General features: G+C 37.8%; 2 protein-coding genes and 1 pseudogene across 3 annotated transcripts; 2 read left to right on the forward strand and 1 right to left on the reverse strand.

Moving 5' to 3' along the window:
* The first annotated feature begins 3,105 nt into the window (after positions 1-3,105).
* On the forward strand, positions 3,106-7,014 carry LOC121775180 (protein CHUP1, chloroplastic-like). 2 transcript variants are annotated; one of them, XM_042172192.1, is made up of 8 exons: positions 3,106-3,389; positions 3,530-4,350; positions 4,570-5,517; positions 5,593-5,724; positions 5,802-5,983; positions 6,075-6,186; positions 6,509-6,652; positions 6,733-7,014. In XM_042172192.1, exons 2-8 carry the CDS (start codon positions 3,577-3,579, stop codon positions 6,817-6,819), a joined length of 2,379 nt encoding a protein of 792 aa, XP_042028126.1. In that variant the 5' UTR covers positions 3,106-3,389; positions 3,530-3,576; the 3' UTR covers positions 6,820-7,014. The 2 variants fall into 2 exon arrangements, with proteins under 2 accessions (XP_042028126.1, XP_042028125.1); XM_042172191.1 differs by having other exon boundaries at positions 3,106-4,350.
* Positions 7,015-7,294: 280 nt separating this feature from the next.
* LOC121775179 lies at positions 7,295-9,990 on the reverse strand (annotated as a pseudogene).
* A 1,007-nt stretch (positions 9,991-10,997) lies between these two features.
* Positions 10,998-12,291, forward strand: LOC121773997. The gene is made up of 2 exons (XM_042170917.1): positions 10,998-11,643; positions 11,775-12,291. Exons 1-2 carry the CDS (start codon positions 11,320-11,322, stop codon positions 12,012-12,014), a joined length of 564 nt encoding a protein of 187 aa, XP_042026851.1. The 5' UTR covers positions 10,998-11,319; the 3' UTR covers positions 12,015-12,291.
* Positions 12,292-14,591: the final 2,300 nt, after the last annotated feature.

A 14,591-nucleotide genomic window follows, 5' to 3' on the forward strand; every position in this document is an offset into this window, starting at 1 on the left:
TGAACATAAAAATAATAAAAATCAAATAAAGATGATGAACATAAAAATAATACTAATAGTAATAAGCGTTAGTCATCTTCTATTTCAACTACACAAATAATATTAGTACTAAAAGTCGTAAAGTATTGATCTATCAAAAAGTGCAAAACATATTTGTGAGCTTCTTGTATATGTCAAAAGAGCTAAGTTAAGGTAATTTAATATTAAACTAATAATTAATGAGATAACCAATTAAAATAAAACCGGTTTAAAATTTGAGGCCAAATTTTGTATATACAATTTTTGTTAATTTATCTTTACTCAAATTTATAATAGCCATAATTTGGAATAATAAAGTTTTAGCCATATTAGTGTGAATTAAGGGCCTTTATTCGTCAACGAGCCTTTAATTATAATTATTTGCTACTAATTTGTATGGTGTTATCTTTTTTATTATAAATACTAGTAATATGCATATCAACTTATGAGATGATCATATATTAATTAACAAAGCAATTTCGTAACACCCCAATAATAAAGTTACCTTTATATATTAAAGCATTTGGTATGTACGATTTCTGCACCTTCTTGAAGAAATCATAAACCAAGTTGTACTTGCCGCATACCAACATGACCTGCTCCAACGCATATTTATTAGATTATACTCTCTCTGTCCCATTTGAAACGTCTCATTTCTTTTTTACATGGTAATTCTGCTGACATGTAATACCAGAAACACGGACAGCTTACCTCCATAACTAGTCCATACGTTGTGCTTGAAGGTTGCTGGTTCTGTTCGCTTAGTTGCTGCAGAACCCAGAAAGCCCTTCCCATTTCTGACGCCGAACACAAGCATTAAGGACCTATATAACAAAATAGCACCGCTACAAATTAAACAAAAATCGTGTAGATATAACAAAAACAAATATGGAGAATATAAAGATGCATAGTTCCTAGATGCCACTTACAGCGTTATGAACAATAACATCAGGTTCCAGTCGTGGATCCCACTTACAGCGTTATGAACAATAACAGAGATGGAGACGGCGATGCCTGGAAATTCTCGTTGATCCAAAGTTATTTGATGCGAATAGGATGAAAAATAACAAATAATTTTGGAGTGAATAGGATAAAAAATAAGATAAAAGTAACGGTGTGGTTTTAAAAGGAATCTACTAATTTGAAATACCAATTAAACCTTTCGTATGATATATGCTAACTTGAAACTTTTTGTATTAATATGAAACATTGATAAAACATTTTGTATATAATGTGTGAAAATCGGTAATCGGTTCGAATCTGTTGTGATCACGCTTTTTAATTAGAATTGTTATAACGTTTTTAACACTTTTTTAAGAAATTATGTAATTTAACTAGTTTAATTAATTAGTTTATGTGATTTTACTAGTTTAATTAATTAGTTAGTGAGTATTTTTGGCGTATTCTAGAAAAATGTCTCAATTGAAGCATTTGACTCATGTTTATAGTTTGCGAAGACATTTCCACATTTGCTGCCCTCTCATAATGAAGACATGTTAAAAACATATATTGGACCTAGATGCAAGTTGTCTCTAAAATATTTGAAAATCTCACAATATTCCGGTGCAATATCACAATTGCCTCTCCCTTTGTACCTAATTGATAATGCTATATCTCACTTTGTAGTTTTTCATACCTTCCTTAAATTAATGTTTCGTTATTGCCTTGCTATTGAGATTAGGGTTCATGAAAGATGGCGTAGAATCACTAAAACTCAATATTATTGTGAAATGCTACTACTATATCCTTGAAAAATAGTTTCATTTTTCGATTTTGGGATGTCTATAAAAAAATATTCCTATTTTTAAAAATAGAAGGTTTCACTTTCATATTTTATCCATTTTTTCTCATCTATTTTATACTTTATCCACTTTTTTTTCTAATCTTTCTCTTACTTTACTCTTTTTTCTCCTTCTCTCTTCCTGTATTAATTTCTCATTAACACTCGTGGCGTCTACAAATAAGACTATTTTTTGATGGACGGAGTGAGTATTACACATTAGTTAGATACCTTAAATCCAGGATATGACAAAGATTTGGAAACAGTCCATGTGAATTTATACTCAAACATGTGTTTGAGTTTAATGTAAATGGCTGAAGATTGCCTCATTGGGAACACACAACATAATTAGATTAGTTACATGACAAATTGATGATGGTGCCTAGTGGCGAAGATGCATTGGCTTGTTGATGTCATGATTTTCGATATATTAAATCAGCAAGCAAGTTTACATGCTTAGCTTACATCGTTGTTTGTATATTTATTTCGCTTTCCTAGTTGTTATAGATAGGTTTGGAAAATTGGGCGAGTCAAAAATTATTATCAACTCAATATAAACTCAAGCCAATAAAATCTAATCCAAGATCAATCTATTAATGAAATATTCAGTTAAATTCATGCTAAGAACTTTACATTTGTGTAACAAAATGCTAAGAACTTTTACACCATGCAAAAATATGTTTTATCACTTCAGTTAAATTCAAGATGTTTTCTATGCATATAAAAAAAACTACTTCCTCCGTCCGTGATTAAATGTCCGATATTTGACCGGCACGGGTTTTAAGAAATTGTTTGACTTTATGTAGTAAAGTGGGTAGAAATGTTAGTGGAATGTGTAGCCTATTTTTATATACTCCACATTTATTTTTATAATAAAATGTCAGTGAAATATGTTAGTGGAATGTAGGGTCACCTTATCAAATATAGTAAAAGTGAAATGCGACATTTATTTGCAGACAGACGAAAAAGAAAAAAATGAGACATTTATTAGCTGACGGAGGGAGTATTTATCTATAAATTTATGATGTTTTCTATGCATATAATTATTTTTCTTTATTCAAATCATCATTATAGGTATGTATAATCCCATCATCAAAAAGAAAAATATTTATTCACATTTGACAAAATAAAAAAGGAAAAGCCTTCACTCAAAATTCGACCGTTTGCATCCACGTGGCGTCTCGCGATTCGTAGCAATTTCAAAATTTCAAAATTCAAAATGGGAGCTGAGGCAAAGACAGGAAAGGTGAAGAAAAAGAAGAAAGCTGAGACATTGTTCCACTTTTTACTCTTTCGAGCTTCAGAATATCTCAACTCAAAGCCTGAAACAGAAACCTCGATGCCCAAAATTTAAATTACTCTGATGAAATTAATTGATTAATTATTAAATAAAGATGTCAACTTCAAGAATTCCTCTGCAGCTATATATATAGAGTTAAAGCCCTCCCGCTTTCTTGAATAATCCTCAGCTTGATTTGAATCTCTCCCTCTCCATTGGGTGAAAAAAGACTCCATTTTTTCAATTCCCTTCTTTATGATTCTTGAAATTCTTGAATACCATTGTTGTTGAAGGCTGTTTGATGAGATAAAGGTAGAGAGATTGTGATTTTCTTTTAAATCTCCACAGCTTTTGAAATTTGAATGAATTTCTTAGCTTCATTGTAGAAAAGAATCAATCTTTCAGCTCCATTCCTTTATGATTCTCGAATTCCATTGTTGAATTCGTCTTAGGTTTTTTAGGGTTTTGAGCAAATTGGGGATTTTAAGGCTGTTTTGAGATGATGGAAGAAATCCCATCTGAGAACAGAGTGAAGGCATCGAGATTTGCTGATCAAAACGAGGCTCCAAAGGATCAAAACCGGGGAAATGTGAAAGGAAACAGCAATTTTTCGAGGATGAAGTCCTCGTGGGGGTCTCAGATAGTGAAGGGATTCTCAGCTGCAGACAAGAAGACTAAAACCCGAGTGCTGCACGCCTCGGCTCAGGTGAAGAAGCCGCCCCTCAATGCCTCGGACGCCTCCAACCCGAAGACTCACACCGCGGCTCCCAATTCAAGGATCAAGAGGTCCCTCATTGCTGACCTCTCCTGCTCGATCAATGCCAAACAGGTTCATCCACAGGCTGTTCTTAGCCACAGCAAGACGAAGTCGATTGGATCATCCGAGGATTTGTTTCATGAGATTGATCATTTGAGGAACCTGCTGCAAGAATCCAAGGATAGGGAGGTGAGCTTGCAGACTGAGTTGTCTGAGTTCAAGAGGAGTTCGAAGGAGCTTGAGTCGAAGAAGAGTGAAGTCGAAGGCCTTTTGAAGCGAGTGGAGTCGCTCGAGAAGGAAAAGGCTAACCTTTCTGGACAAGTGGTGTCTTTAGCTTCTGTGATGGGGAAGAAAGATGAGGTGGCTGTAGCTGTAGGGCAAGAGCATGATTCGATCGAGTTTGAGGTTGTTGAGCTGAGGCGCTTGAACATGGAGCTGCAGCTTCAAAAGAGGAATCTTTCTGGCAGGATTTCCTCATTGGAGTCTCAGTTAGCCAACATTGCTAAAGTTTCTGAGGTATATGATCTCGATTTTCTTCGCTTTAAGATTTGATTACTTTCCATTGTTTGCATTGATTGATCTCTATTAGTATTCAGCTTTGTGTATTGATTCAGTTTGTGAGTTCAATGATTGTGTTTTTGTAGAATTCTGTTAGTTTCTATGTATTTCCCTAGCATTTTTTATTGTGGCTCTTTCTCTGTTGCTGGTCTTGTCTCATGGTTCGTTCGTCTGCAGTGTGACGCTCTTGAGAAGATGAAAGCCGAGGCCTGTGTGCTTAGGGATGCGAACGCTGATCTGTGCAAGCAAGTGGAAGGACTTCAAATAAGCAGGATGAATGAAGTGGAGGAGCTAGCTTACCTTAGATGGGTGAACTCGTGTCTAAGAGACGAACTTCGCAGTTGCTCTGGAACAGCTTCGAATAAGACATCAAGCCCGAGTTCTGTTGATAATAGGAGGGAATCTATATGCTTTTCTCCCTTCAAGATTGATGAGGATTCTGATGAGATTGCCACAAAGAGGCTGTATCTTGTCAAGAAGTTCAAGAAATGGCCTATTACCGACGAAGACTTGCAACAGATTAAGTATAAAGACAATCTCGTTGCTTGTGGTTGGGACGATCAGCAGACTTCGGGTAGAAGGCACTCGATTAGTGGGGTACATTGCTCTCAAGAGGACGTTGTTCTCAACAAGAAACGACAATCTGATAGCTTTATGTGTTCCAAGGACTCGGATAAGAGGGCCGAGGTGCTGGTTTCTCAGAAATATGATTTGGAAGTCTGCAATAGGGCTCTTGTATTCGACAACTGTCAAGAAATTTGTCGGGTGACGGCTTCATTGGATGTCGAAAAGAGGGCCTTAAGAATCCCTAATCCCCCTCCTAGGCCTTCCTGCAGTGGTTTAGCTGGACTAAAAGAGGAAGCTTCGATTCTGAGTGTTGCTCCTGCTGCAGCTCTTCCACCGCCTCCTCCCCCTCCGCCTCCCCCTCCTCCAAAATCAACGGCTAGGGCCTCAACGGGGATGGTGCAACGAGCCCCACAAGTGGTTGAGTTCTACCACTCACTCATGAAGAGGGAGTCTAGGAAGGACTGCTTGAATTCGTGCAGTGCAGATGCATCAGACGTTGCAAATGTTCGTAGCAGCATGATTGGCGAGATTGAGAACCGATCATCTCATTTGCTAGCGGTGAGTGTCATTATTCATACCCTATGTTCAAGCCTATTTGTTTGCTCAAATCTCAACCATCACTCTCTTGAGCAGATCAAGGCAGATGTGGAGACTCAAGGCGAATTCGTGAACTCCCTCATACGGGAGGTGAACAATGCGGTCTACCAGAACATTGAAGACGTCGTTGCATTCGTGAAATGGCTTGATGATGAGCTCTGTTTCCTTGTTAGTCCCTTTCCATTAATCTTTCAAATTAGGCCTTCTTTGCCTTTGCTAATCCATAAACTTCGACTGTGTTACAGGTGGACGAGAGGGCGGTTCTGAAGCATTTCGAGTGGCCAGAGAAGAGGGCCGACACACTGAGAGAGGCAGCATTCGGATACAGAGATCTCAAGAAGTTAGAGCACGAAATCTCAACATACAAGGACGAGCCACGCTTGCCATGTGAGATCGCGTTAAAGAAAATGGCAGCCTTATCCGAGAGGTGATAATCTCCTCTTAGCTTCTTCAAGATTCCTGTTTTAGTAATGAAGTGTGACTCATTTTCGTTGACATAAACGACTTCCTCTTTACAGGATGGAGCGCTCCGTGCATAGTATTCTCCGAACAAGAGACTCGTTGATGAGGAGCTGCAAGGAGTTCCACATTCCCACAGATTGGATGCTGGATATGGGAATTCTAAGCAAGGTTTGTTCTCTAATTTCCTGTGTTTTTATTAAGAGAGTGGGAAAGAAAGAAATGTGCTATGTTATTTATGTGCATATTTAAGCAAGAAAAGTTGCACATTTTAGGATTCTTGTTCGCACACACACAATCATAGTACTTATTCACCTTGAAACATGTGGGAATTCTAAGCAAGATTTGATCTTTTATTTTCTATGTTTTGACTAATAATATAAGAGGGTGGGAAAGGAAGAAATGTGCTATGTTTTATAAGAGCTTATTTAATCAAGAAAAGTTGCACATTTAGCAAAATGAGTGAAAATTTGGCATCATTTTGCATTTTCAGATCAAATTTGGCTCTGTGAAGCTTGCAAAAATGTACATGAAGAGAGTGGCAATGGAACTGCAGTTCAAAGGGACGTCGGAGAAGGATTCGTCGTTGGATTATATGGTGCTTCAGGGAGTCAGATTTGCCTTCAGGATTCATCAGGTTTGTCAGAAACTTCAATTTTTCTGGGCTTTTTTTTGCAAAGAAAAGATTTTGATTATGGAAAATGGATGTATGTGCAGTTTGCTGGAGGATTTGATGCTGAAACAATGCAAGCATTCGAGGAGCTTCGAGATCTTGCTGTTGTTCTGAGCAAAAATGGAGATTGAAGATGTAATTTTTATCTGTGCTTACCATCTCAGTAAGCACAGAAAAATGTTTCAAGAATATTGTTTTGGTAAAATTTATAGTAAATGAAAATATTTTTTTAAGGGTTGTTAAATTTTGGTGATATTTGATGTTAAAATATGGTTCTTGATTTAGTTGAGATTATAATAAATTAAAGATTCTTGCAATAATTTAGGTCGTCTCCTAAATTTAGTTGAGCACTTGCACTATTCACGTGCTTTTCAACGCTAATTTTGATGTGAATGAAAATGGAAAAATGAGATACTTAAGAATCCGATTTGTGAATTAGTAAAAAATTAAATTAGAGTCACGTGGCACATTGTGATTGGATGAGGCGAAGGATTAGTGTCACGTGGCACATTGTGATTGGATGATGCGAAGGAGAACGGCGCACAAGCGTGCTCACTGCTCGGAGCTGCGGATGCTCTTACAACGACGGTTCGAGCTCAGCTTAAATTTACGAGACGAAACAAACTCAAACACAGTCTTTAAATGCAAAACGAACACAAATGTTCGTCTCAATTCGACTCGTTTCCTATCGTATCGCTCGAAACAAACAACTTTCTCCCTCTCTCTCTCTCGAGCGCGCACGTTTATACTAGCACGCTTCTGCATCGATCAACGGAGGCACCGGAGAGTCGAGCCGAGAAACGTAGCCTTCATCTTGAAGCTCCACAAGAAGATGATCAAGCAACTGGTAAATCTGAGAAGCCTCTTGGTGATTCTTATCTGCAGCTGCAAACACATTGTTACAGTTCTTCACTTCAATCCAACTAAACCCTGGTATTTTCTGCACTCCCCTCTCTTTCATAACGCTCCGAATCTCGTCCGCCCGGCCCCACGTCCCGGAATCCGCGTGCAGATTCGACAGCAGCACGTAGTAGCCGGAGTTCTGTGGGTCCAGCTGAGAAAGCTGCTTGGACGCCACCTCTGCAAGCTCGACATCCCCATGAATCCTGCACGCGCCGAGTAGGGTTCCCCAAACGCCCGCGTCCGGACTAAAAGGCATTTCTCCAATCACCTCGAACGCCTCCCCTAAACGACCTGCGCGGCCCAACATATCAATCAAGCACGCGTAATGCTCCCTCCTCGCAGGGATCCCGCGTTCTTCGACCATCATGTTGAAGTAGCGCCTCCCTTCCTCGATGCTCCCCGCATGGCCACAGGCAGACATTATCGCTAGAAACGTGACTGAGTCGGACTCGTACCCCTCGCCCTCCATCGCATCGAACAGGGCCAGGCATTCCTGCAGAGGGCCGTGGTTGCCATAAGCAGCGATGATGCTGTTCCAGGAAACCTCGTTTCTCGTCTCCATCACATCAAAAACGCGCTGCGCCAACCCCAAGCTGCCGCATTTAGCATACATATCGATCAGAGCGCTACTAGCGAAGAGATCCAGCTCGAATCCGCCTCTCACCATGAAGCCGTGCAGCTCCTTCCCATGGCGAAGAGACGACAAACTCGCGCAAGCGGATAACGCTGCTGATATGCTCACACAGTCGTATCTCGCCCCCTCTAATCCAATCTCCCGGAAAATATCCATTGCCATCTCCGGCTTCCCATTCTGGCTACAATTCATGATAATCGAGTTCCAACACACGGAATCGCGCTTGCAATGTAACATCTTCCTTCAAGCCCTCGCCTAATGATGCTACCGTGCAGCTCTTTCCCTAACGCTAAGGCCATCGAGCCACCACAAGCCGGGAGAGTGCTTGCAAACGTGACAGCATTAGGCGTCATTTTCCTCCCAACCAAGCACCGGAAAATCTCCAGAGCATCGCTATTCATCCCATTGAGAGCAAAGCCTGAGATCATCGCAGTGCAGATGACAATGTCCATAGCAGAGCTCTGTTCAAAGACCTTCCGTGCCATATCCGCACTCTTGCACTTGAAATACATATCTATAAGCGCATTCGTCAAGAACAAATCAAGAAACACCGCGTTTCTAACAATGTAGCCGTGAATCTCCTTCCCCAAGTCCAGATTCCCTAATTCAGGAACCAAAGGGAGCAAGCTCGCAAAGGTGACAGAGTCCGGTTTGACATCCGAGCGAATCAATCTACCAAACAAATCGAGAGCCTCGTCCATGAGCCCGTTCTGGACATACCCTCCGATCATACTATTCCACGCGACAATATTATCTTGCACGACGTGATCAAACAGCCTCCTTGCCTCAGAGAAGCAACGACACTTCGCATACAACTCAACCAATGTGTTAGCCACCGAAGACTGCATCTCGAAACCACACCTGATAACCAAACCATGAAGCTGAGCTCCCAAATTCAACATCGATTTCGAGCCACACTGTTTAAGAAGACAAGTATACGTCACAGCATTAGGCACAACTTTACTCCTCATTTCCTCAAACAATTCAATCAATTCACCCTCCAAACCCTCGAATTTCAAGTAACCGTTAAGCATACCGTTCCACAACACCACATCTCTAAGAGGCAATTTATCAAACACCTTCCGCGCATCATCCAAACAATCATTTTCCGCATAGAAACCAACCAAAGCACTGCCCACATACACATCCACCTCAAAACCCAAATCTTTCACCATCCGATGCAAAAATTTCACCAAACCAACAGCGCGCAGACCGCCGCAAGCTTTGATTAAATAAGGGAAAGTGTATTTATCAGGAACGGTGCCGTTACTAAGCATCTTGAAATAGAGCAAAACCCCTAAATCGAAACGACCCATCTGCGTAAACCCTCGAATCATCCAATTCCAAGGGGAAGCATACCGCAGATTGAGCTGCCAGAATAGCTTCTTGGCATCGGAATAGCTACTGCACGAGATGTAAACGCCCAAAATCCTCGTCCCCAAAATTCCCTTGTTGAGGAGTCCATTAACTGTGAATTGGGCGTGTATTTGTTGAAGAACGGAGGGGGATTGAGTGGGATTCTTCTGCTCTAGAAGCGGCGCGATGTGGGGAGCCAAAACCTCCTCTGTGTAAGGAAAATTGTTCGATTGTTTGGCTGAATGGAGAAATCGGTTAAGAGGCAATGAATGTCGCGATAAAATTGACGAAAATCCTATTCGACATTCATGCGTTAATCGCATTACTTACTATCTGTGTTGTTTATTTCATGCAGCGATTTTTTCTCACTTCGAAGAATGAACAAATTTCGGCTGCTTTTGAAAGAGGAATTTATAGTTGTTTTTGTTTGAAAAAAATGGAGTCTTGAACCCGACTCTGTCGGCAATTAAAAATCTAAAATTTCCATATAAAATAGAAAAATATTTTTGCCCTTTTAAAATACTATCAGAAATAGTAGTATTTGATTAATAAATTAAAATGATTATTTTATCAATCGATGAAAGAAAGAAGAGATGAAGAAGAGGGAAAAAGAGAAGGCAGAGATGGTGAAGAAGAGATAAAGAAAGATAGACAAAAAGAGCAAATAATTGAAAGGCCGTTTAGGAGATTGAGGGTATTTTCATGTAAAAATATGTTTGGAAAATGAAAAAATAATTCAAATAATATTCAATTAAAATTGAAAAACCTTTGGTGGTATTTTCAAAATTTTAGTACTACTTTTTCCATAACACACTTGTGATAGCACATGATTGTAGGAGATGTTAATTTGTATTTTATGTGGTGAGAGAAAATATATTTTTATATATTCACGTGAAAAGAGAATTTTTTTTCGCAAATGTAAATGTGATAATTTTTGTTGAACAAACTAAAAAGAAAAATATGACATCTATTATACTCTCATTTCGTTCCATAGTAGTGAAGTCATTTTGCAATTTTGGTACGTTCCAAAAGAGTAGATTCATTTATCTTTTTAGTTAAAGTCAACAAAATTCTTATCACTTACTTTACTTCCTCTTATTTAATTCTTTTTTCATCTCTATACCTTTTTAATTTCGTATTTTATTCTTCTTTTACTTAACTCATTTAACACAATATTTCTTAAATCACGTGCCAAAAAGAAACGCCTCAATTATTGCGGAACGGAGGGAGTGGAACATACAAAATACTCCGTACGTAGTTTTATACCGCTCCATAATTGAAGGTAAAAAAAGATACTAGTACTTACTCTTATCTAAATAACTTCACCAGAAAAAACCAAGTATAGTCACTACACCTAGATTAAGTAAGGGGGTTAATTAGTTGGAGATAAATCACACGCAAGAATCCACATATAATAATTTATTTATAATATAGTACATAACATTAAGAACATATACATATTACAAACTTGGTCTTAAAATATGGAGTAGTAGTAGTTGCTAATTCCCTATAGCTAGAGCTGCCATACATATAGGCAAAATCTAGCCAAACATATACACACAATATTAATTGCTATTTTAGTTATTCATAAGGTGGTAGTTTATTTAGGTAATGATGGAAGTATAACAAAGGAGTGAGGGATGTAAGTATAAGCGAATATTTATTGGTGGTGACACTTTTTTTGTAATTTATTTGGAACGTGGTGGTGAACATAATTTTGGATATTTTAGGCAAATATATGGTGGTGGAGGGGGTGATGGTGGTGGTGGAGGAGGGGGTGATGGTGGTGGTGGAGGAGGTGATGGTGGTGAACATAATTTTAATTTTGGATATTTTTGGCAAATATATGGTGGTGGAGGGGGTGATGGTGGTGGTGGAGGGGGTGATGGTGGTGAACATAATTTTAATTTTGGATATTTTTGGCAAATATATGGTGGTGGAGGGGGTGATGGTGGTGGTGGAGGAGGTGGTGGTGATGGTGGAGGGGGTGATGGTGGTGAACATAATTTTAATTTTGGATATTTTTGGCAAATATATGGTGGTGGAGGGGGTGATGGTGGTGGTGGAGGAGGGGGTGATGGTGGTGGTGGAGGAGGAGATGGTGGTGAACATAATTTTAATTTTGGATATTTTTGGCAAATATATGGTGGTGGAGGGGGGTGATGGTGGTGGTGGAGGAGGGTGGTGGTGATGGTGGAGGGGGTGATGGTGGTGAACATAATTTTAATTTTGGATATCTTTGGCAAATATATGGTGGTGGAGGGGGTGATGGTGGTGGTGGTGGTGGAGGCGAGGGAGGTGGTGGTGGGCGACATAGTCTTGGATTTAATTTGCAAAAACGAGATATGGGTGGAGGCGGAGACGGAGGTGGAGGTGGAGGGGGTGATGGGGGTGGTGGAGGAGATTGACAAATTTTTGGTGAAAGAGGTCTAGGCAAAGGAGGTAGATTTGTTGGATATAAATAACAAAAACGTGGAGAGGGCGGAGGAGGAGATGGAGGTGGAGGCGGGGACGGAGGTGGTGGAGAGGGTCGAGGTGGTGGTGGAGTAAAGCAAAAGATGGTGGGAAAGGAAATGAATATGGAAGTGAGAGCTACCACAATTAACAACTTGAGCCCCATATTGAACGCTATGCTTCTAATATTTTGAGATGTGATCAATATTTATAGGCACATAGTGTTTTCGGTTTCGGTTGTGAACTATCTTAAAATAAGAACTTGAGAACTTATCAGTTGGTATAAATTATGTCAGCACAAAACATATCAGTAACTGATATATATTTTGTGCGATGAACTGGTATGTTTTATGGCTACCAAAAGATAAGTTCTCAAGTTTTAATTTTAAGATAATTTTGAAATGATCTATTTCCTATAAATGCATTTATATTCATAACTATATACTCCATGTTAGTTAATGGAATGAATTCAACCTGTATAGTAGTTGAATAAGTCATATATATCTCATTGATTATTAAGTTAGGCCGAGTAGACTAAAAAATGTAGTAGTACCACGTTATATGATGGCGTTGTGAATTACTCCCTCCATTCCGTGCACCAGTAAAAGTCATATTTTGTCATAAGAGTTACATTTCACTTTTACCATAAATGGTAAGTACGTCTCATATTCCACTAACTCATTTCACTCTTTATTATAGGGTGAACTACAAAATTGGCCCCTACGTATTACAAGTCGAACGCTAGAGGTACTCATATTTAAAAAAATGCACTGTAAGCCTCTATATACGGGTATAATATTATTTTAGATCCTTTTATGCCATTTTCTCCTTTACTTTTAACCTAAATGCCATTCCAAGGGTGTTTTAGTCTTTCTATTTTTATTACTACTATATAATATGTTTATTTTATATTAAAATATTATTTTCATTTAATTCATGAATATTTTAAATTTAATTAGACTGATAAGTTAAAATACTTATCAATAGTTATCATAGGAATGATTTATGTTTTTATTTTAGTTAGATATGGTTTCGTAAATAAATTTTTGTTAAATAAAACCGCAAATTATGTAATACTAGATTATATGATAATTAATTAGAATTGGTAAGTATGGTAATTCATTATTTTACCAAATTTTATATACTAAAATAAATGATGAATACATGGAAAGACTTAAATGCCATGGGTGGCATTTTGGAAAAAAAATGAGGGCCAAAAGGGCATGGAAGACTTAAAATAGTGAAAAAGGACCCTAAATGAGTATTATATTCATACGCAGAGAGGTCTGTTGCATTTTTTGAAATATAGGTACCTCCAGCGTTTGAACGTCCATACGTAGGGGTGTTTTTTATAGTTCACTCTTTATTATAAAACCAATATAAGTGGACCTCACAATCCACTAATTTTTCCAACTTAATATTCTTTAAAATTCTTAAAACCCGTGTCCACACTAAATATAACTCCTATTATGTGAGGGAGGGAGTTTAATTTTTTAACCGCTTTTGCTTTACGTATACTGTTGTTGTTATTTAGATGACATATTATCTTCCATTTGAATATGTGCTACCAAAAAAAGTTTCAATCAGAACTTCTAAAGAGCAAATGTAAACGTTTCTAGATATTAATAGTCTTTCCATCCATGATTTAATGTCCCACTTTGACCTGATGTAAGTTTTAAGAAATGTGAAAAAAAGTGGATGAAAAGAGTTATGGAATGCGAGTCTCATTTTATGTACACGCTCCGTCCAAACTAAATTGAGTCGTATTCCTTTTTGGGACGTCCCAACAAAGTTGAATCATTTTCTTTTTTGACAAAAAACAAAACATTCAATCACTTTTACTTTATTTCTTCATCTACTCTACTCTCACTTGATCTCTCTTACTTTTTTCTCTTTCCTATTTTATTTTACTTTCATTTAATTTATTCAACACAATTTCTTAATCTTCGTGCCTAAAAGTTTTATACAGTACTAACTAAGTTGGGACGGAGGGAGTATTAATTTTATAATCAAGTATGACTCTAATAAGTTAGTTCCACAAGAAAATGCACTATTTCCTTTTTATTCCGTCGCATAAGAATATGCACTTTCTAACTTTTGAAATTCTTTTATCTTTAATGATGTGATACCAATTCTCCACTAATAATATTTTAATTACTTTTTCTTTCTAGTTACGTCTTACTTTACCAATTTCATATTAAAATTCGTACCTAAACAAAAGTATATATTCTTATGGAACGAAGGGAGTATAGATATAATCAAAGGCTTAGTTAATGTAATGCATTTAACTTGTATACTAGTTGCTACAAGTCATATGCGTCTCATCATTAATTAAGTTAGGCCATTTTACTATTTACAGTTTACTTCCATTTTACTATTTACAGTTTACTTCCATTTCATATTATTTACAGTTTACTTCATGTTAGGCAGGAGAGTAGACTAAAAAAATGTTTGTGAATAACTATAAATTTTTAATCGCTCATGCTTTATAAGATGTTATTTTTATTTAGATGACATACTCTCTTCCATTTGAATATGTACCTCCTAAAAAAATTC

This window comes from Salvia splendens, chromosome 17 (genome assembly GCF_004379255.2).
Source record: "Salvia splendens isolate huo1 chromosome 17, SspV2, whole genome shotgun sequence".
Taxonomy (NCBI): domain Eukaryota; kingdom Viridiplantae; phylum Streptophyta; class Magnoliopsida; order Lamiales; family Lamiaceae; genus Salvia; species Salvia splendens.